The 22,302-nt window shown below is 48.8% G+C and overlaps 3 protein-coding genes across 3 annotated transcripts; 2 read left to right on the top strand and 1 right to left on the bottom strand.

The window, feature by feature from the left end:
• The first annotated feature begins 874 nt into the window (after positions 1–874).
• LOC120692071 (probable dolichyl pyrophosphate Man9GlcNAc2 alpha-1,3-glucosyltransferase) lies at positions 875–3,778 on the top strand. Its single transcript, XM_039975282.1, has 6 exons — positions 875–1,331; positions 1,422–1,617; positions 1,716–1,823; positions 2,558–2,719; positions 2,924–3,176; positions 3,285–3,778. Exons 1-6 carry the CDS (start codon positions 931–933, stop codon positions 3,722–3,724), a joined length of 1,560 nt encoding a protein of 519 aa, XP_039831216.1. The 5' UTR covers positions 875–930; the 3' UTR covers positions 3,725–3,778.
• Positions 3,779–4,502: 724 nt separating this feature from the next.
• LOC120689594 (leucine-rich repeat receptor protein kinase HPCA1-like) lies at positions 4,503–9,645 on the bottom strand. The gene is made up of 17 exons (XM_039971904.1): positions 9,318–9,645; positions 8,935–9,061; positions 8,774–8,845; positions 8,619–8,693; positions 8,453–8,524; positions 8,205–8,366; positions 8,010–8,084; positions 7,860–7,931; positions 7,684–7,755; positions 7,521–7,589; positions 7,345–7,419; positions 7,188–7,259; positions 6,943–7,077; positions 6,350–6,834; positions 6,084–6,236; positions 5,396–5,988; positions 4,503–5,289 (listed from the first exon to the last, which is right to left on the bottom strand). Exons 1-17 carry the CDS (start codon positions 9,403–9,405, stop codon positions 4,777–4,779), a joined length of 2,910 nt encoding a protein of 969 aa, XP_039827838.1. The 5' UTR covers positions 9,406–9,645; the 3' UTR covers positions 4,503–4,776.
• Positions 9,646–20,908: 11,263 nt separating this feature from the next.
• On the top strand, positions 20,909–21,935 carry LOC120692571. The gene is made up of 3 exons (XM_039975924.1): positions 20,909–21,557; positions 21,635–21,664; positions 21,820–21,935. Exons 1-2 carry the CDS (start codon positions 21,026–21,028, stop codon positions 21,652–21,654), a joined length of 552 nt encoding a protein of 183 aa, XP_039831858.1. The 5' UTR covers positions 20,909–21,025; the 3' UTR covers positions 21,655–21,664; positions 21,820–21,935.
• Positions 21,936–22,302: the final 367 nt, after the last annotated feature.

Here is a 22,302-nt window from a genome sequence, read left to right on the forward strand (position 1 = left end):
CGAAACGAGTACTGAAGTTCGTGAGCTTTATGAATAAATAAATCCCGGCGCCAAGCAAAATCAGCCTTTTTCTTTTCAAAATTGGTTTCTCGATATGCAATTGCAAGACCAATTTAGTTGTTCTCAAACTCAAGTGCTTTATAAAACACTTCACTTGTATCGTGTGCAGGTGATTTATAAACGTACGAATATTTATAATAATACAACATATGTGCGATAATTATTATATTGACCTATACGAGATCACAACCCATGTACACCAGAAAAAGCCAGTTAGAAGATATGCGTAAAAATTTTGCTTGATCTGGATAGAGATAGAAAATATTCTTCTTTATTTATAGTGTTCGAAGTTAGCAAATGTGGAAAATAAAATTTTTCATAATAAAATCCAAAGTTTTAGGAATTTGAGATAATCCATGTGCAAGTCGATTTGATATAACAACTAAGTGGATTTTAACTAGAAAAAGAATAATAAATATTTTTACTTGTGAGCTTGGATAACAAATGAAACACCATTGTACAAAGTTATCTGAGCTAGAGTCTTCAACAATCATGAATAATAAAATTAAGTAACAACGTGAGTATATTAGGTGCGGAGTAATTCTTTAAATACATTACATTTTGGATAATTAAAATACATTAGTTTATAGTTAGTTTTATAATTCAAAATATTATGTATCACGGAGGTCATATAAGATTTCTAAACAATGATTGCTTTTTGTTGGAAATAATTTGGATTTTAGATATTTGAACAATCAGTCCAAAAATCTCACTCGTGACTTTGTGAGATTTTTTTTTGTTGGGTGGGTTGGGGGAGCAAAGCTTGTCAGAGACTCACAGTGGTTTGCCAACATGGGTCGACGGCCAAAACTAGCTCCGGGAAGAAAACAACCGGGCCCCACCCAATTCCGAGATCCACAGGGGTTGCCAATGGCGAAGCCGAAGAAACACCGCACCTCCGCCCCAGATCCGCCCGCAGCCGCCGCCCGCCTCCCATGGCAGCCCCCAGCGCCGCCAGTCCCCATGGCCCTCCTCATCTCCCTCGCCGCTCTCCTTGTCCGCGTGCTCGTCTCCGTGGGCCCCTACTCCGGCCAGGGTGCGGCGCCCAAGTTCGGCGACTACGAGGCGCAGCGGCACTGGATGGAGCTCACCCTCCACCTCCCGCCCTCCGACTGGTACCGCAACAGCTCCGACAACGACCTCGCCTACTGGGGCCTCGACTACCCGCCCCTCTCCGCCTACCAGAGCCTCCTCCACGGCCGCATCATCAACGCCTCACTCCCCGACGCCGTCGCGCTCCGCTCCTCCTGCGGCTACGAGTCCACGGAATCGTACGTGCTTCGCTTCAATAGATTGTTTAACTGCTCGTTTCATGCAGAATCGTGTGTTGTTAAGACTTGCTGTTGTTTTGGTCCCACTAGGAAGTTGCTGATGCGGTGGACGGTGCTGTCCTCGGATCTTCTGGTGTTCTTTCCCGCAGCATTGTGGTTCGTGTGGGCATACCTCAAAGGTGGAATCGGAATTAGCGCGGAGGAGAGACGGGAAGGGTGGATGTGGCTGCTGGCCATGGTCCTGCTCAGCCCCTGTTTATTGTTGATCGATCATGGCCATTTTCAGGTGAGCTGTAGTAATGATTTTAGTTTGAGGTGGACAATTGTGCAGACTGCTTCGGCATCACACTGTTAGTTGATTGATACCAAGTTGTTTTATTTCAGTACAACTGCATCAGCCTTGGACTTACACTTGGAGCTATTGCTGGTGTTTTGTCGAGGAATGAGCTTGTTGCTGCAGCTCTCTTTACTCTTGCAGTCAATCACAAGCAGGTTAGCCTCTATCTATAAAATTTTGTTCATTTGGCCATTCGTAAGCTTTGTTACCATGAATATGAGGTCAAACTTCCTTGGGAACTCTCTGTTTTTTTAAACCCGCGCCTTTCTGACAAGGCGACATTGCACAAGTAGTTTGCTTACCCATGAGGTTGTCAATGTAAATACGAAGCACCTATGATCCAACTAAAAATTGTATCGGTGAATAACAAATTTGTTAATTTTATTGTTTGCCTTGTAATGGTTGGACCTTTGTGAACGGTTATTGGAGAACTTAAGAGGAACGCTGGACTTTGGACTGCTTTTTTTACATCTCATCCTGACATGATAATTAATACAATATGCACTCATAAGTTGCATGTGCTGGTGCAATAATCAAAATGGCTGGCTCAAATGATGGCACTTACTGGTGGTCAAGCCCTCTACTTTTGATTCGTACTTACTGGATTGTAGGCTGGCTCAAAATGGCATTAGCTAGTTTGTGGGAATTGAGCAATTATTTTCATGGGATCGTAGGAAATAGAGTAAGCCATTAGACATGATGAGCCAAATGCACACATACCAATGTAATGTGTGAACAGTCTACTATAAATTTTTTTATGACCCTTCCAGTTAATTAATCTGGGGCATTTTATCCCCACTAATACACTCGTGGATATACTTTCAAGTCATGACATCCCATGGTTTTCCTATATATCTTATAACCATATGATGTGCTGATGTATCTGCAGATGAGCCTGTACTTTGCGCCAGCTTTTTTCAGCCATCTTCTTGGGAAGTGCCTCAAACGCAAATATCCTATTGTCGAAGTCATGAAACTTGCTTTCGTGGTCTTGGGAACTTTTGCTCTTGTCTGGTGGCCATTTTTGCATTCTTATGAAGCTGCCCTACAGGTGATGGTCCATCATACCCTCCTATTTACTTCATGGTTCAAGGAAACCATGTTCTATTGCTGAATTACATCAATACCATCAGTAGAAATTTTGATTTTATCAACCTGGTGCTAGTCCTTAGTGATACTTGTTTTATATTTTTATGTATAGACCTAGTATGCTGTTTGTTGGTTGGTACTGAACTTGCTAAGTCTGTATTATCAGGTGATCTCTCGATTAGCTCCATTTGAGAGAGGTATATACGAGGATTATGTTGCAAATTTCTGGTGCAGCACTTCGGTTATTATCAAGTGGAAGAGATTGTTTGCAATAAAACCACTGAAACTTATGAGTCTCTCTGGTACCATACTGGCTTTCTTGCCATCATTTGTTCAGCAAGTCAAGTCTCCAAGTAATCTTGGCTTCCTTTATTCTTTGATGAACAGCTCATTCTCTTTCTACCTATTCTCCTACCAAGGTATGTTTTACTGCTAATTGATCGGTTCTCTCCCTCTCTCTTGATTATAAGTATACAGTGTTTATTAATTTCATATTTCCCCTTGTTTTCATTGTTTTCTACCTGCAGTTCATGAGAAATCGATTTTGCTACCACTTTTACCTGCAAGTCTTTTAGCCCTGAAGGAACCTCAGATGTTCGGATGGTTCGTATACTTTGCCCTTTTCTCAATGTACCCACTTATTTGCCGTGATCAGCTTCTTTTACAATATATAGCTGTTCTTGGCCTATTCTTTCTTATATACTACACACCTGGTGGAAGCCATGGAAAGAGGCTGAACATCTCATGCGGAGCAAAGTTAGTTCTTAGCTTGCCATTTTTGTGCTCACTTATACTTCACATTACCTACCTGCAAATAGAGCCGCCCAAGAGGTATCCATTCCTGTTTGATGCGCTGATAATGTTCATATGCTTTTCACAATTTGTCATATTAACAATGTACACCAATTATAAGCAATGGATGTTGGACACCCATTCTAGATCAATAGGTGTGAAGAAGGATTTGTGATCAGAAATTTTTGACAGCTAATTTTACGGAGAAAGTTACTGCACCTTTGTTACATTGTGGGTATTCCCTTGTGACATTGATTGATTTTATTGAATGAAATGGATGAGGTTTTGCTCATTGAGCATTTCTATATATTTTGAAGGCAGTATAGTATGTGTTCTGCAGAGCTCCAGCTTATAATTTGGGCTTTATATTATTAGTTAAATTGATTCGAACCTCCACGGTCCAAAACAAGAACAAAGTGACTCGTGTAAATACACTCAATCTGTCCAGATCTCCAAGAATTTCTGGGGTTGGAGCTGTAGTTCTAACAAAAAGGGCCGTAGGGTCAACACTAGCTTTTATGCCACCAGAATTCAGGATATGTGGCCATTATCTTTTTGAAGTGTTCGGGGCTTCGGGCCCCACCTTGCCTTGCTCGGCAAAGCAAGGGCGAGTTTCCCTAGTTCTATTTGCCTTCCTGTCCTCTGTTTTCTCTCTTCTCCAGACTCCAATGGTAGAAGCCATTTGGACGGTATGGTCTATGGTGCAGTGTTCAATCTGGGTGGAAGGAGTAATCAAGATGAGGAGCCTTATGTGATCGGATGGGAGCTCAATTCGTACTCCATGTAGCAGTCGTCGTCCTCTAGTAGTTCGTCTCAGGATTGATGCTCGAGACTCGGGAACAGGCAAAAGTATCAAGAGCGTGGCAATATTGCCCGCGCTGCCCAGCAGGGGAGCCAAATCCATTTCTCGGACTGATGAAATTGCTGAGACAAGGATGGGAGAAGCCATGTTCTGGGCAACCAATACGCCTAAGGTTGTATCCCTGGTCATCTTTGCTATATCCTTGGTTTGCTTAGTCCATAAATAGTTTTAGAGGCAGATAGCTCTTGATGTTTCTTCTAACCATACATTAGAACAACACCATACAAAGTCACTAGTCTCCCGAAAGTCTATTAAGCAAATACAGGGAAGAAAACTCCTTATCTCGAAATATTCGTCAAGCCACTTGCTGTGAGGAAGAAAAAGGTCGAGCCAAGAGGATCCCAATCCAGAAAAAGAAAAATCAGCTACTTTGGTTCGACCTTGGACTGGAAAGAATAGCCCCCGCTGTAGTCGAACGAGTCCGTGCTCACGTCCTTGTCCTTCTTCGGGAGAGGATCATTGTAAGGATGGCGAGGAGCCCCCTTGGTGACGTCGAACTCGGTCGCGGACGTCGAGGCGGAGGTCGAGGAGCTGCTGAGCCCCTCGCCCTGCAGCATCACCTCGATCTCCTTGACGACCTCGCTCATGGACGGCCGGGCCGTGGCCACCTCGTCGACGCACCTGAGCGCCAGCTGCACGAACTTGCCGAACGCGGCGAGGTGGTTGGTGTTCATGATCCTGGCGTCGACCATGCCCCGGAGCCCGCAGAACTCGGCGTCGGAGGCGTCGAACAGCCTCTTGGCCTCCCGGACGACGTACTTGCCCTTCTCGATCGGCTGCTTCGCCACGATCAGCTCGAGCATGACGACGCCGAAGCTGTAGACGTCGCTCTTCTCGGTCAGCTGCTGGGACATGTAGTACTCAGGGTCCAGGTACCCCTGCAGGTGAAACCACGAAAGCGATCGAGGTCAGGATCACCGGAAGAAGAGACGCTGGCATGGCAGTAGCAGATGCAGTGACAGACATCAACTGGGCTGGGCATACCAGTGTCCCCTTCACTTGGGTGCTGACGTGGCCCCTCTCGCTGTCGGAGACCAGCTTGGAGAGGCCGAAGTCGGCGACCTTGGCCGTGAGATGCTCGTCCATGAGGATGTTGCTGGACTTGACGTCCCGGTGGATGATGGGCGGGTCGGCGAGCTCGTGGAGGTAGGCCAGCCCGCGCGCCGCGCCCAGCGCCACCCGGAGCCGCTTCTTCCAGTCGAGGTGCAGCCCGCTCTTGCCGGAGAGGCTGTCGCGCAGCGTGCCGCCGGGCATGAACTCGTAGACGAGCATCTGCTCCCCCTGCTCGAAGCAGAAGCCGACGAGGCCGACGAGGTTCTTGTGGTGCACGCGCGAGAGCAGCTCGATCTCGGTCTTGAACTCGTGCCCGCCCTGCATGGACCCCTGCTGCGCCCTCTTGATGGCGATGGACTGCCCCGTCGGCAGCATGCCCCGGTACACCTTGCCGTAGCCCCCGTACCCGAGCTCGTTCACCTCGGCGAAGTTGTTGGTGCTCCGCTTCAGCTCCTCGTACGAGAACCACCTCGCCCCCTTGAGCCGCGGCGCGCCGCCCCTCTCCTCGCTCCGAGCCCACGACGCTGCCGGGGACGACGACACAGCTCTCACTGTCAGTCTTGGTGCGCGGCATGATTTGTCAGAGTCGGACGGGAGAAGGATCGGATCGGGTACGTACCGAAAGGGCCGCCGAGCTCCGCCTTGGCCTTCTGCGCCCGCCGCCTCTGCACGACCGCGTAGACCGCCGCGGCGGCGAGCGCCACGAGCAGGACGCCGCAGCCGACTGCGATCCCGATGATCACGCCCTTGCTCTTCGACGGCGACCTGCTCTCTGCAGCCAATTAAGCCATTCGAATCCGCCTCGATCAGTGTGCTCTCGTCATAAAAGTGAACCCCGTCAGCCATGCGAACAGGAGAACAGCACGATCGGCGATTGATCTCGACCTGGGAACGGGTACGGCGAGGCGATGAAGTAGTAGGGGCCGAACTCCTTGGGCGGCTTGAAGGTCTGGTTGCTGAGGTCGAAGCCGATGCGCATGACCTCGGAGCGGTTGAAGTAGGCGCTGCCGCCGGAGGGGAAGAGCTTGACCTGCACCTCCATGTAGGAGTCGCTGTCGAACAAGGGGTCCTGCAGGAAGACGGAGCCCGGGGTGAGCGCCAGCTTCGTCCACAGCATGCTCTCCAGCGCCTGGAACGCCGTGCCGTTGCCGACGTCGCGGAAGAAGGGCGCCCGGAAGTACATGACCCCCTGGTACGGGAACGCGCACGCGCAGCTCTGCGGGCTCAGGCTCTGCCCCGCCGGGCACGGCCCCGAGAAGCACTTCACCAGGCTCGTCGAGTAGGGCGCCGCCGCCGCCCGCTGCGTCAGGTTGCAGTACGCCGCCGTGTTGGGCAGCCGCGCTTGCTCGCACACCGGGTTCCCGGCCAGCCTGAATGGAAACCCAAAGGGATCGATCAAGAAGTTGGTTGGGAGATGATCATGTCGCGGGCAAGCAGAACCAAGAAGCTTTTGCGTCGCGCGGGGGCGGGGCACTCACGCGAGGGTGCCGTTGTAGCTGGAGGTCACGATGAAGGAGGAGAACTCGTTGTCCTTCAAGCTCACCAGGCTGAGCTCACTGCTGATGCTCCTGCCCATGTCCAGGGTGCCGTTGAGCGCGTTGCCGTCGAGGATCCTGCAAAACAAATTAGGTCCCAATTCGAAGTTCGTCATCACTTCGTTTCACAGATAAGTCTCACTGGAATTCGATTTCAATTCGAAGGTTGGTGATGAGTGAGCTCTTACAATTGATTCAGCTGCGCGTCGCTAAACAACCTTGGCGACACGGTGCCGTAGAGCCTCCCGGCCTGTATGATCCTTGATGAACGTTGCGAGATCTTGTCAGGTTTTGCTGAATAGGCGTATGGTGTGCGGATCTGCAAGGTTTGAAGGAGAGACTTACAGAGCTGAGAGCTGTGGCAGCCTCCAAAACCACGCTGGGCACGGGGAAGGATCAAACGTGTTGTTGCTCAGATCACTGGGGTGAAGTTAGACCAGAAGAACTTCAGATTAACCTTGCCCAGGGATGGGTTTAAACAGCATGATGGTAGATAAATCTTCATGATGCAGATTGCTTACACGTAGTTGAGAGCATCCATCCCAGTTAGATCTGGCAAGGTTCCGGTGAGCTGGTTGTTGGCCAAGTTGCTGAAACGTGCCAATACTATGTTTAGTATGAGTTTATCTCCTCATACACACAACTGCAGTGGAACTAGATATGTGTAAACCCTGAACAACTTACAGCTCATTTACTTTGGTGAGGTTCTTCAGATTTGAAGGAACCGGGCCAGAGAGGGAATTTCTGTCCAGCCGTCTGTTCAATCAACATGCAGAGCAGAGGAATGTGTCAGTTTCATATTTGAGACAGAATTATAGATAGATTCATCTGAACCGTTCTTTTAGCAAAAGGAAACTTACACTACTTCAAGTGTACTGACAAGCCCAAGAGAGTCTGGGATACTCCCGGTGAATTTGTTTCCGTCAAGGAGCCTGCGGCAAGTATCTTGGTGTCAGTAACATGTCATCGAATTGCAAGAACGTTTTCAAACAGGAAATTCAGGAGCTCACAGATGGATCAGGGTCATCTCTGGGCTGAAGAGAGCGTCAGGGATCGGACCCGACAATTGGTTCTTGTTGAAGTGACTGCAGATAAGCATTCAGAAATACAAACCAGGGCGCTTCAGTTAGCGATACATTCCATTTTTTTTTTTCATGTTCATGACTATAAATGAAACAGCAGTCAACAAAATAATCTGGACCTACAAGTGCTTGGTTTTTAAAAGCTTGTCTAGGCCCATTCCACCGCTTGTTGAAATCGGCAGGGGACCGCTCATTTGATTGTCGGCGATGTCAAACCAGTAGAGGCTGGAGAGATTGCCCAGTGAAGCTGGTATTTTTCCAGAGAACTGATTCGAATTCAGTGCCCTGGAAGAGAGAGATGTCAAACTTTACTGAACAAAAGTGAACTTGTGAAGAAAAGGGAGAATGAAGGACAGTATCTTCCTCCTTACATGTAGGACAGCTTTGGCAGACTCCCTAGTTCATCCGGGATGGTGCCATGGAAACTGCAACCGGCCAGAATCCTGCAAAACATGCAATCCATATTAGCATCTCACAAGAGAGAGAAGGCAGAGGCTAAAACGAAAGAGATGAACAACGAACAGGTCTGGAACTAACAAGGTGGTGAGCTGCTTCAAGTTTCCGATGTTCGGAGTGAGCACGCCGCTGAGGTCCTTGTTGAATGATAGGTCCCTGCAAGCACATAATTTTCTCATGATTCACCGTTGCGTGTTGGTGCTAGAAACCTAGAGCAGAGACGTGGTGCTACTTACAGGGATTGCAGGTCACTGAGTTGCCCTATGTCAGCAGCTAGAATTCCTTTGATGCCCATGGTCGACAGTTTTCTGAAAGAGTTGAGAGGACAGAGTCTCAGTAGATTGAGCCTGTGAGTGTGCAATGAAAACTTTTACTCTCGGCTTCTGAGTACACCTACATGGAGATCACTTTGTTGTTGTCGCACGTCACTCCCTCCCATGGCGAATCCCCGCAGGGGTCGTCGGACTGTCCCCAGGTCGGCGGCGCGTTATGCCACTGATCCATCAACGCCCGGAGCACGGAGGCTGCAGGCAAACTCCATGGTTAATTTCATCTCTTAATTCGAGACAACAGAATTCCTATCGCTGCTGCCTGATCATCGACGGAGAAACAGTAAACCCAGAGTAGCCTAAACTCGACAGACACAGCCATGGAGACTACACATCCTCCAGAAGTCCAGAGTTCAGACTAGAGAAGAAGAGCAAACTCCCTACGCATAACAAAACAGTAATCTGAAAGCAAGTGGACCATGGCCGAGAGCCATCCATGCATGTTACTCACTGTCCTGACTGTCCGTCATGCCATGGCACGCCCGGACGCACGCCGCGAGCACGACGCCCACGGCAAGAGCGACGACGACGAACCCCATCGTCCTCCTCCTCCCGCCGCGCCCGGCTGATGCTGCCTCCACGCGCGAACAACCCCCACGCACACGCCGGAGCTCGCGGCCCGAGGTGCGGTTTTAGGTCGCCCGTGCACTGCCGCCGTGCTCGGCAAAAGCTCGCGCAGAGCAACTACCGGCACCACAACCGAACGGCAGGATGCGCCTCATGATGGGGTGTGCACCCAGCGGAGTCAAATCGGCAGGGACGGACCCGTAGGGAGGGGCCGGGCCAAACCGACGACTTGACTTGAAAGCGAAGCCAAGCTCCCAGATGGAGATGGCACGGACCACCACTAGGCGGCTAGCTCGGCTAGTCCAGAGCACGCGCGCGCGCCCGGCCGGCCGGGGCAGCTGGGTCGGGTCGTGTCGCCTCCCTCTCGCTGTCTGCGCAGGAAAGGCGCCACGCGCGAGCGGCGGAGCAGCAGCCATCGGCACGACGCGGTGGCGGCGTAGCCCTTGTTCTACGGCAAGTCCGACCTGACCGAGCCATGAGGATGTGCGGTGACACTGTGACAGTGCCGAGTGCCGTGCCTCTTCGTGTGATGGCGCCTGGAAAGTTTGTTTGTTTTTCCATGGGGGATTAAAGGTGGTGATGGGAAGATTAGTGATGATGAGGGGTGTCGTTCAAGGGACGTAAAGAGGAGAGGCGATTAGGTGGGGACTCGGGGAAAAAAATGTTAGTGCCCATCATTGGCATGCTCCGATCTGCAGGATCTTTGGCTCTGAAATAAAAATACAGACGAACAGATTGTTCTGGTGGCCGCACAGCACGATGTTTTCGGGCATTGTAGGATCTTTTTTTCTCTCGAAAAACATGGGCATTGTAGGAAATCCATACTTGAAGCAAAGCTTAGTTAGTGAAAAGGACTGGACGGATACTGTAGAACGACTTGGCATGCATGGCACCGCGCGAGGGGAGACTTTTTTCTGAACCCGAACACGCCGGGGGATTGGTCCGGGCGGCAGGGAGCCAGCCATTTGCAGGGTAGATTCACGGCCGTTGGAATGTGACTCGCTGATGTTGGACTGAGGATGTGTTTAGATCACTTTGCATTTTGCATTTTTGTGTTTTTGGAAGTGAATTTTCAATATTTAAAGTGTTAAATATAGATTAATCGCAAAACTAATTACAGATCTCATCTGTAAACTACGAGACGAATCTAATGAGTCCAATTAATCCATCATTAGAGCATGTTTACTACACCATTACTATAGCAATTTAGTGTCTAATCATGTCATAATTAGGCTCATTAGATTCGTCTCGCGATTTACAGTCCATTTGTGTAATGTGATTTATTTTTTGACTACATTTAGTATATCATACAAGTGATTTATAAAAATTTTGCGTTTTGTGTTTTGGGATCTAAAGAAGGCCTGATAGTCCTTGTGCTTTCAAAAAAAAAAAATCTTGTGCGACAGTGAGGCTAAAATGATGCTGCTTCAAGGTGTAGCAAAATGCCAGATGCAACGACGACTTGGGTGGACCTGGCAAGGTTTTCTCAGATTTTTCTCGCATGGAGAAGGGCCCTGTCTTCAACTCTTCTATTTTCGGATCTATCTCTGATCTTTTTTATCAAAAATCACCGTGGCATTTTTCTTTCCTTTTTGAAACAGGATACACACAGTGCTAGTTTGTTCATATTTTTTTTCTGCTGGATGCTGTGAGAATGGTAAAGCTAAGCGTAGAGATTCTAGTTTTCAAAAGAACGTAGAGATTTGTGATGATTGAAGGCTGTAAAATTGCGGTGCCAGGAGATAGGTGTCCTGATTTCGTGGCATGGCTAGGACACTTCTGCAGGAATATTTAGGGCTTATTTTTGGAAATCTATTAAATTAACTAGTATGTTTTGAAAAAAAGATAAAGGTAACCTCCTTCGTGTGTTTTTTTAAAAGAAACACTCCATTTTTTTTAGAGTTCCTCTTCGTTCCGAGACTTTGTACATGATCTATATCTATATAATATATGAAAACAGTAGGGGGCTTCCCTGCTATTCTGGTCAAAAATTAGCCTTATGAGACTCGCAGGGCTGTTCTTTTCCCTCCTGTTCTGCTTTGAATTTTTTTTGCTAAGAATCCACTGGACCCCGAGCTGAATCAGTTTAAAGCTTCAAATACACCTAAGATCCATACTATTTGTACACAAAACCAAGTAAACTACCGTGTATTTTAAGGCTAAGAACCAGGGTTGGCGCACGGGCAGCACGGGCCCTAGCTCCGCCACTGGAGAGTCGTTCTTACGAGACTCGTTCTGACTTCTGAAAAGCACACTCCAGTTTGTTACAATGTTACCTGCTAAGCATGAGTGTGTACAGAAGAAACAATCACCATCAAGAGGTTGCACAGCAAGTCTCGTGCCCTAGATGTGATGATGCCGGTGTTGAAAACAAACTAATTGTCATAGGCTTTTCTTGGAACCTTTTATGCCAGAAGGGAGAAAGGAACACAATAAGCAAGTTGTGCGGCAGGTTCCATGAAAGAAACCTCGACATCAGGAGGAGAAACACACTATAATTCTGGGTTCCACATCTACGGCACCTCATCATATTGCTCCAGAAAATTCGAGGACTCTGGCTAATCCGCTAATCACTGCAAGATTAACCCAGCAGTTTCTTTGCAACTGGCCAACAATTTCAAGTATTTCTTAGTCAAGTAGTACATCATAACTGCCGGCAAAGTTTATTGGTATTTTATTTTCGAGTGAAGTTTGTTGGTAATTTGGTAAAATTGTCGAGAAATATATCGGAATTCCTGTTGCGAGAGGATTTTGCTCGGAGAAAAGAACAACTGCAAGAGGACCAGATACGCAATCTGCAGTTTGCCAGTTTGTCAGTTGCGAGCGTGCAGAGGGCTTCTATCATTGTAGTCCAGCGGGGCGTGCCGTTATAAATTCCTCGCTCCATGATTTTTAGAGCAGGTACAATAAGCCATGTCAGTTTGGCTTGTAGCCAAGACACCTCAGCAAAATCATACGTGGATGAAAGAGAAAAGAAGAGAGAATGAGTTTGGCGTCAGATCTTGCGCCGAGCTCCAGCGCGAGAAACAATGCTGCAGAGCCGATTAAGCGCCGAACTCGTCGATTACGGAGGCGGTTCGTCGGCCCCTTTCCTTCTTTCTCGATCCCGTGCGCCTCACCTGTGTTTTCTCCCTCCCACTGCGATTTTCCCCGAGCACGCTCTCTCCCGCGGCGATTTCCCTTTCGCGCCAAATCCTCTCCACCGGGCGCCAAATCCTCTCCACCAGGCGCCAAATCATCATCTTTCAGTGACGATTTAAGTTCTCCCCGAAATTTTGTTCTATGATTTTCCATCTATCGTAACCCTAGCCTTGGAATCGGATGTCTCGCCGGTCGAAGAGAGAGATGGCGCCGCCGCCTCAGGCCTTTCCAAGTTCCTCTCCGTCCATCCCCATGCCGCCCGCAGCACCACCAGGGTCCTCCGGGCCTGGGTGTTTCCCTGCGCCACCAGCTTCCATGAACACCCCGATGGGGTCTGCAGCTCCCGGCCCTTGGTGGTGCGGGCCGCCGGTGCTCCAGCAAGCTATGCGTGGTGGCATGCGCCTAGCTGTGGTAAGCAGGCTGTTAGGTAAGGAACACTAACCAAGATGCTTTTGCCGATAGCAACAACTCCTTTGCCTTCTTCTCTGCTAACCAGTTCTACCATGTGGGTGCCATGTTCTTTACGGAAAGGGAGCAGCCATCTTCCCAACCAGTCCAGAAAGATGACATCAACTCTGATCCAAAGGAATGGCAAGTACCTCCTGCGCACATCTTTGCATCTTTATTTTTCTATCAGATGTGTGGGACCGAAACCGGCGACCAGAGGGGGGTGAATGGGAGCCGATCAAAATTTCTTCCAAAATTCAAATCGTCGGCCTATATCCCGAAAATCACCCAAGCCCTCAAGCGTTCTGGCCAAAGTTTGGAGTAGCTATGGAAAAGCTAAACCAACACAAAGGGCCTCAAACGAGCGAGCAAAACCACGAAGCAAATCGGAAGCGAATCGGGAAAACTGCAGAACTGATCTGCCTGGACCGGTCTGACCGGTGCGCTGGACCGGTCTGACCGGTGCGCTGTACCGGTCTAACCGGTCGTGCCTACCGGTCTGACCGGTAGCACCCAGAAAACCCTCGAGAAATTGGATTCAAACGGTGAATCCCGAGCAAACGACCACGAAAACCGATGAAACTTGGGGATTGCTTCGCCCTACCCCGTGAACATATCCCCAAAAGATCTCGTCCTAAAGATCAACGAATCGTGAGAATTCGAGAGGAGATCAAAAGGGTTGGGGTTTTCTCTAAAACTCAAGAACTCGAATTCGAAAGAGCTCGTGATTCCAGAGGGTGTAGGACAGGGCTAGATGCACGGGAATCTCGGCTAAGAACTCGTAGCCTCCTCTCCATCAAGTGTGCCAAAAAAGAAATCGAAAATCCATTGCACAAGGCATAAAACCAGGGGATTGAATCGAATCAAAAGCCCAGAGGGCACGAGGAGGATAGGGCCTCCTTTCCCAATCAAATCCCTTACAAGGTTTCAACAATCCATGGACAAAATCAACTCAAACGAGAGGAACAGAGGGAGGGAGACGCAGGGGCGGCGGCCTGGAGAAACAGAGAGTCCACGAACAGATTACAAAAGCCGCTATTAACCTAACACAAGTGAAGGGGTATTTATACCCGCGAGACCGGTCAGACCGGTGCGCTGGACCGGTCAGACCGGTTGGTTAGACCGATCAGACCGGTGCCAGGGACCGGTCAGACCGGTTGGCCTGCAGCACCCCCTGTACAACGATCTCATCCGACGGCCGAGGTTCTTTCTTCGAAACGAAGTCTTCTCCGCGATGCCGCCGTCTTGATGAAGATCCAGTCCGCGGTTTTGGAGGGTCCGCGAAACCCGGGTAGGTGGCCAGTTTTGAGAAAACCGCCAAAACCTCACGCGCGGGAAGATTCCCGCCTCCACGCCGTGGCCCTAGACGCCGTTCCCGCCTCGGCCTTCTGACGGCCCTAGACGCCGCCCGACGCCCGTCACCTCCTCGCCCGCAGCGAGGCCCTAGACGCCGTCGACGCCCGTCGCCTCCGTCAGTCCCGAGACCGACGCCCGTGCCTCCACGACTCGGCGTCTTCAACCGCCGTCCTCCTCCTTGGTTTTGTGGCGCAAACCAAGAAACCCGCCTTCCATCGCCGCTTGCGCCCTCGATCCAGGAGTGGACGCCATAGCTGCCGCCCGGTCCGAGTTCCGGCCCCGGCTGCCCTTCACCGCCGTCCACCGCACGGTCCATCGGCCACAGCACCTCCACGGCAGCTCCCCGTCGACACTTGACGCTCGTGTACCTGCAATCCAAAGACCAAGCGCACGATCACACCGCACGGTTGACAATTCACTCATCACAAGCAGTATAGAGTACTCTCGTTCCTCAATCTCCCCCTTGATGAGTGCATTGTCAACACACCACAAACGAACCAAGAGAAGTGAAACCAAAGAAGAACAAAGAAGCACGAAAGAGAAGAACTCAAGCAAGTGACAAAAAGCTCAGAAAGGCAAGAACAGTCACTTACTCAAGCAAAGATCGATCCCCTAAGACAAGGGCAACGGCTCGACGCAATCGATCAAAAGCCAAAACATGACTCCTCAAAGACAGAGGTAACGCTCGACGCAGTCATGCAAGCAGCAGAGGGAAAACGAGAAAATCAGGAGCCAAAACCAAAGCAGAAACTCCCCAAGCAAAGTTTTTCCCTCTCACAAGTGCAACTCTCCCAAAATGATGCACTCTCAAAGCCCTGTGCACAATAAGTTTTTCAAAAATCAAACAAGTCTCCCCCTTGTTCGATCACTTCTCTCAAAATTCTCCCCCTTGTTGGCACATGCACACATCAAGCCTAAAAAGACCTAAAACTCCCCCTGAAGCAAAAACTCCCCCTGAACAGATGCTATGCCATGAACGCAATGCAGGAGGTGTAAGTGAAAGCATTCAGGGATACAAAGATATGAGCAACATCTAGTCTCAAGCACATGTGCATCCATAAACCAGACCTGCATCTAGCTCAACAGGGTATATCAAATCAGTCTAGAGCTAGGCAAGTTCAGTTTAGGAGAAATAAAAGCATCACTCATGATCTAGCACTAACATGTAGGGAATGAAAAGCAGTGCTACTCAAACTCATACAGGTGAGCCAAAACAGCCAAAACAAGTTGCCAACATGTATTTTTTAATCAATTTTTATATCAATCAATTCTAAGTGCCAGGGGTTGAAAGTTTGTCATGCTTTACTTAGCAACGAGGCCAAGCCTATGCCAAAAGACAATTAGAAGCTTAAAGCACTCATTTCAGTCATGCACAACCTTGTCCGGGTTCTCACAAGTGCAGTGTGAGCCGTCCCGAAAGCTCGATCAGTGCGACAAGCAATCCCACCTGGATCTTTTCAATTCATTTCAAGAACAGTTCAAGCAATTTTAACAGATTTAGATCATTTCAAGTATGAATTGCTGAACAAAAAGGCACACTAGCATGAATAAGATAGCAAAGCACATCAACACGCCCTAACATGCTAGTAGCCAAGACAGGGTGATCATGTTTTCAGATTTTCAAATCAAAATAGCTTAACTCAGATGATGTCATATACACAGTGGAGCAAGCTATACATGATCAAGTTTATCAACTCACACTAGCAGGCACTAGAAGATCATAGCAATGTATACAAGAATGCTAGTGCAAGTGAGACAATGCAAAATGCAAACATGTATAATGCATATGCACAATGCAATTAACCAAGCTAAAACTTAAGAGAAAGACAAAGAAAAGCCAAAAGCTAAGCAACTGAAGAATTCAGCAAATACAACGGCTCAAAGACACACAGGACTAGATCAATGAATCCAACTGAGTACCATGGAAAAGGCAACAATCAGAAAACCACCAGTCCATCCTGAGAGGAAAATGTATAAGCCGAATGCTCACATACCTCGATGAAGATCCTGCTGGACCTAGAGCATAGCAAGCTCAAGGTCACCTCCCCTGCGTCCTCAGCGGGTCCACCTTCTGCTCGACCAAGTTCTTGTAGAGGTGAACGATCGAAGTGGAAGTAGTGGTACTGGATCGTCCTCCTGAGCTGAGGTAGTCGAAGCAGAAAGGGGCCGGAACCTGCAGCCGGCGCAGTAACTCCGGATCATCATCGGCACCTGAGGTAGAGCTCCCCCTCAACAAGTGATACCTAGCACAAGAGAAGCTAGGACACACGAAAATAGCAAACACCAAAGATCCAGAGCAAAACTCAAGCAAACGGTTAGGTGTTAGTCAAGCTACATGCAAAAGTATACCAAAAAAACACTCTAGAACATATCAAGACAGAAGATATTCCTAGAAAAGTCTAAAGGCACTCAATAGCAAGAACCAATGCAGCAAGACTATATGAAGAAGATACTTGAGCTAGCAACCAGAACTAAGGAGCAAAAGCTACACAAGCATGAGGGGACATGACAAAGCACACACCCTAAGCTAGCAAGAGTCATGACAATATGGAAACCACAAAAACTAGCATACAGAGTGGCTAGTCCACCAAAGCACAAGTACAGTCCTAGCAAGCAGAGCAAGTAAGAGAAAAAGAATCTACAACAAGTCACAAACAGAAAGTGTACAAAGAACTCAAAAAGCAAACTCAAATGTACATAGGATACAACAGCCACCATGGGCTATCCATCAGCCTTGGAGAACCATCAAGTATTGATCAAACCTGCATAAGACCAAGATCCATGGAGCACTTGTTCTCCAGGCCTCCAACCTGCATCACCATCGAGACAAAGGAGGAGCAAACGTCTCGACACTGGGGTTAGCAAAGTGAGAAGCAAACCAGTGACGAGCCATCTGCTCTACAGAAGGGTAACCAAAGTCAGGTAAAGCGTATCCCTTGTCCCGTCTACCGCGAGACTGACGAACACCACCGCGAGGAAAGCGTGGAGCCTCAAAACCTCCTCCAAAGCCTCGGTCTCGTGGTCCATAGCCGTACTGAAAACGACCAGGAGCACGGCCGGCAAAGCGACCACCCGCTGGAGCACGGTAACCACCACCGTCTCCCTGACCTCCACCTACACGGCGCGCCCTAGCATCTCGCCTATCACCACGCCGAGAAGGACCATGCACCCGAGCAGAGTACATGTCCGCGTTCCGTCTCTCCTGCTCTCTCCTCACAGCTCGCTTCCTCCTGAAGCAAAACTCCTCCAGGTGACCTTCCCTGTCACAGAAGTCGCAGTGGTACCTCACCTCACGCTTGGGAGGTGGAGGCCTAGCCTGCGGACGGGGAGGAGCAGCCCTCTTCTTCTGGGCAACCTGGGCTGTGGCAGCAGGGAGCGTGTCGAGGGAGTTCCTCAGCTCATTGGGCTTTGGAACCCAAACCTGCTTCTGCGGAGGTGCTTTCAGTGGTTCTTTAAGCACACCATCCGCGGGGTCAACAAGCGAGGGCTGCGTGCTCGTGCTAGCAGTGTTTCCAGCAGTCTTGCCGATCTTACCATACAACCTGTCAAAGTCTGACTTCGTGTATGTGTAACCGACCCCAAACCCATCACCACGCTTGAACTGCTTGATCATCATGCCCAACTGCGGCTCACTAGCAGAAACCCAACTAAGAATCGCCCTAAGATAGGTATTCTCATTCTCCAGATTGGCTTTCTCTACCGCAAGATTATCCAAATCAGAGATCAAACTAGAGCAAACAGAGCAGTCAATAGGTGGGCTAGACTCTATGACCTTAGTCTTTCCAAAAGACTTGATCAAAGCGTTCTTCTCCTCTAGCTCCGACCAAAGCGTGGGACAAAGCTTACAAGCACCAAGCAAAACTGGCATAGACTTCATCTCCTCTAGCTCGCACACAACAGTAGCAAACTTGTACTGCAAAGAAGCTAGATCAGACTTGAAGATATGACACTCCTCACATTCAAGCACATCGCTAACAATAGGAGCATCCTTAACCAGTTCTAGTTCATGCTTGGCCTTAGCGAGCTCATGAGACACATCAGCAAGCGAAATCTTAGCAACATCTAAGTTCGTGATGTTCTCATCATGCTTGGCACGGAGAGCAACAAGATCGTTCATGTGAGATATGCAGCCAGCGCACTCATCCTTACTAGACTTCTCCTTAGCACAAGCCAGCTCAGCCCTAAGCTTTCTACGCTCTCTAGCTGCCTCCTTAAGCAGCCTTTTCTGGTTGTCGAGAGCGGCGTACAACTCCCTAACCTCTGTATCAAGCAGGTCGATCGTGGAGTTTACCTCTGAATCGCTCTCGGATCTAGGAGAAGAGCCGGAGTGCGTCGGTGTAGCATGTCCACCTGAAGACGCACGAGCACCATCGGCTTCGCCGGTCATGGTGCAGAAGCTCTTGCGCCGACCGGCCGCCAAGCAAAGGCCGATGAAGCCGGTGGCTTCCTTGTCCCGCTTCTTCTTCTTCTTGTCGTCGTCGTCGGAGGTCGGTGAAGGAGAGCGGTCGGTGTCGGAGCTCTTGTCGAGGTCGCTGAGCTGCGCCAGGAAGGCCTTCTCCCGCTTCTTGGCCTTGTACTGGAAGCGCTTCTTGAGCGACTCCTTGTCGAAGCGTCCTCCCCGGTCACGACTGCGGTGCTTGTGGCGCCGACGCTCATTGTTGGAGCCTCCCTCGTCGCGGTCACGGTGGCAGTAGTAGTCGAAGAAGTTGTTCTGGCCACCGCCGGACTTCTTGGGGCAATCGGCGACGAAGTGGTTCAGATCGCCGCACTTGTAGCACCCGGGGTTCTTCTTCCTCTGCCTGTTGTGGTAGACGCGCTGGAACTTACTGATGAGGAGGCACAAGTCGTCGTCGCCCAGCGTCTCCAGCTGCTCATCTGAAACAGAAGGCAAAGAAGCAAGGGAAAAGCCAAGAGCAGAGTTAGCGTTAGAGCTCGATCCACCTGGGCCAGTCACAAGAGCGACGCTCTTGGAAGGAGGGGCACCATTTAGCTTGGCTCGTGTCTGGTTATCCACCTCCGTGGCCTTGAGCTTGCTGAAAAGCTCGTTCACCGTCAGAGTCTCATAGCCAGCAGACTCAATGATGGTGTTCACCTTGAGATCCCACACAGAGCGATCAAGTGCGTAAAGCAACTTAAGGGCCTTCTCGTGCTCTGTGTACTCAAGGGCACCAGCAGATCTGTTCGCATTGATCTTATTCACAATCGACTGAAAACGACTGAACATCAGGTCAATGCTCTCACCCGGCTCCTGTGTGAAGTTCTCGTACTCACGCTGGTGAGTCTCGAACAGTCTGGCCTTCACCTGAGGTGTACCCTCGTGGTAGTTCTCAAGGCACGTCCAAATTTTGTGGGCTTCCTGAAAACCCTGGACGCGTGAGAACTCCGCACGAGAAACGCCAGCGAACAAGGCATTGACGGCCTTGGCGTTAGCCTCGTGCTGGGTCACCTGGAGAGGCGTGGTCCGAACAGCCAGCACCTCCTAGAGCTGGTTCGTGGTAATCTCCCAGACATCGGCTCCCATGCTCTGCAGGAAGGCTCTCATGCGAACCTTCCAGTAGGCATAATCCTCACCGGAAAACACCGGAATCTTACCAAGACTCGCCATGGTCGCCGAGTGGTTTTCGAACCGGTTAAGGTACTGAAAACCTCAACCGAGCTCTGATACCAATTGTGGGATAGAATCCGAGTTCCGGCCCCGGCTGCCCTTCACCGCCGTCCACCGCACGGTCCATCGGCCACAGCACCTCCACGGCAGCTCCCCGTCGACACTCGACGCCCGTGTACCTGCAATCCAAAGACCAAGCGCACGATCACACCGCACGGTTGACAATTCACTCATCACAAGCAGGATAGAGTACTCTCGTTCCTCAAGATGGATTAGTGAAAAGTTGAGAGATCCTCTCGTTACTAGTTGATAGATTCTAGTCTTTAGATTATAGATCTTGTTAGTATCTAGAAATATTTATCCTAAATTCCTGAACACATATGAAAGAAATCATGTTTTTCACTGAATGAGTATTCCAGTTTTAGTTGACTTCATCACTTTTTAAGTTGTTATAGTCATATAGATTTATTTATCTAGCTGCAGGGGTGTGGATAATCGCCCACCTGGTGGTTTCCTAAGCTATTTCAATCACCCATGGAGTCAACCACTTCCCCAGCCGATCCCACCACATTTAACTGATGGAAATAGAGGGAAAGGGAGCCCAGTAGTGTCAGTTTCTGCGTCTCAACCCGAGCCCTTGATCTATTTAGACAATGATAAGGATGACGGAAATGGTGCTAGGATTGACATACGGCTAAAATGGATGAAGCCGGAGGAAGTGCGCTTGGTGAGTTGCATTATGTATTTGTTTTGTATATTCATGTATGTCTTGCATGGCTAACAACACTAAACTTGCTTGCACTGTAGGTGGGTGCATGGTTGAACAATTCAAACGATCCAATCAATGGCAACGGCAAGAAGACTGATCGGTACTGGGGAGATGTTGGTAATGAGTATAATAGTACCACCCCTAAATTAGAAGAAGAACAGCAAAGCAATTGAAGGATCACTTCCAAAAAATTAAGAAAAAAGTCACTTGGTTCTGCAGCTCATGGAAAGAGGCTATATCAATTTGGCCTAGTGGTCATTCTGATGACCAGATAATGGAGAAGGCTGAAGCTATCTATGAGGAATACAAAGATGGTCCATTTACGTTCAAGCATTGTTGGAAAATTCTACGTGATGAACCAAAGTGGCAAGTGCAACTAGAGGAAGGGGCGCAGTCAAATAAAAGGAATTTGGATATTGAGGGGAGTGTAGGAGAGCTCACTCCCTCTTTGGCACAATCTGAAGATCGTCCAATAGGCAACAAAAAGGCAAAGAAAGAGGCAAAGAAAGAGGCCAAGAAGTGTCTTTCTCAGATGGATGATGTGCTACAGCAGCTTACAAAACTTCAGGGCACAAATGAAAGTCGAGAAAAGATGTTGGAAACCCAGAAACACGTTTCAAGCGAGAAGCTTGAATCAGCTAGACTTAACCACCTTGCAGCTAAAGAAAATGCTAAGTCAGCTATGCTGGAGACGTACAGAGCACTCAGTATGAAAGATACAAGTGCAATGGCTGATGATGTCAGAGTTGAGCACTTGGCATTTATGAGATGTGTGAGGGAGAGTATATTTGGCAAAACTGAATTAGGTATTAATTCTGTAAACTGATATTTTGTAACATAACTTTATTGTACTTTGCTGACATCATGTTTTTCTCTTTTACAGATGCAAATGGCAGCTCTTAAAAAGAATCGGGTATGAATTCTGTGGACTTATATTTTGGACATAATTTGTGTAATACATTATTGTTATTTTCCCATATACATTAGTACTTATATTGCAGCACCTATAAGTAGCGTGCAGTCAGTATGTAATTAGTGCTCCTAGTAATCGTGGAGTTCTGCCTACAGGTTCCTGATGGGGGTTCTTCCTGAAGACCTGAATATCATCAACGACTGCTGGTCATCAAGAGATATGGCTAAATAAATTGATAAACGATGGATGCTAGATTTATTACCAAGTCATTGGTGTAATAGCTGCTCATGGTAGTAGCCTTCTTTTGTTGATCAAGTTTCAGTTGCACTGCAGACCATGTTTTATACATTAAGCTTTTTAGTTTGTGTGCGTCGTCCTTGGTCTATCTGATGATATGAACTTGGTTGTAAGAGCCATTATATTTTACCAAGGAACAATATCGTTGCTTATTGTTTCAGTCGACAACCTGTTTCATTTACTTGTGAACATGTCCATGGACCTGTGAATGTCGCCAGCAACACAGGTGGCTACATAGATGTGTTTAGTGTTGACCACCAGGTTCAGATGCACTGTAGTGATTTAAATACACGAGTATTAATTGCACAGCCAAACTAACAGCCAAGCTGTTGTATGGCTTG

This window comes from Panicum virgatum, chromosome 9N (genome assembly GCF_016808335.1).
Source record: "Panicum virgatum strain AP13 chromosome 9N, P.virgatum_v5, whole genome shotgun sequence".
In the NCBI taxonomy this organism is placed as follows: domain Eukaryota; kingdom Viridiplantae; phylum Streptophyta; class Magnoliopsida; order Poales; family Poaceae; genus Panicum; species Panicum virgatum.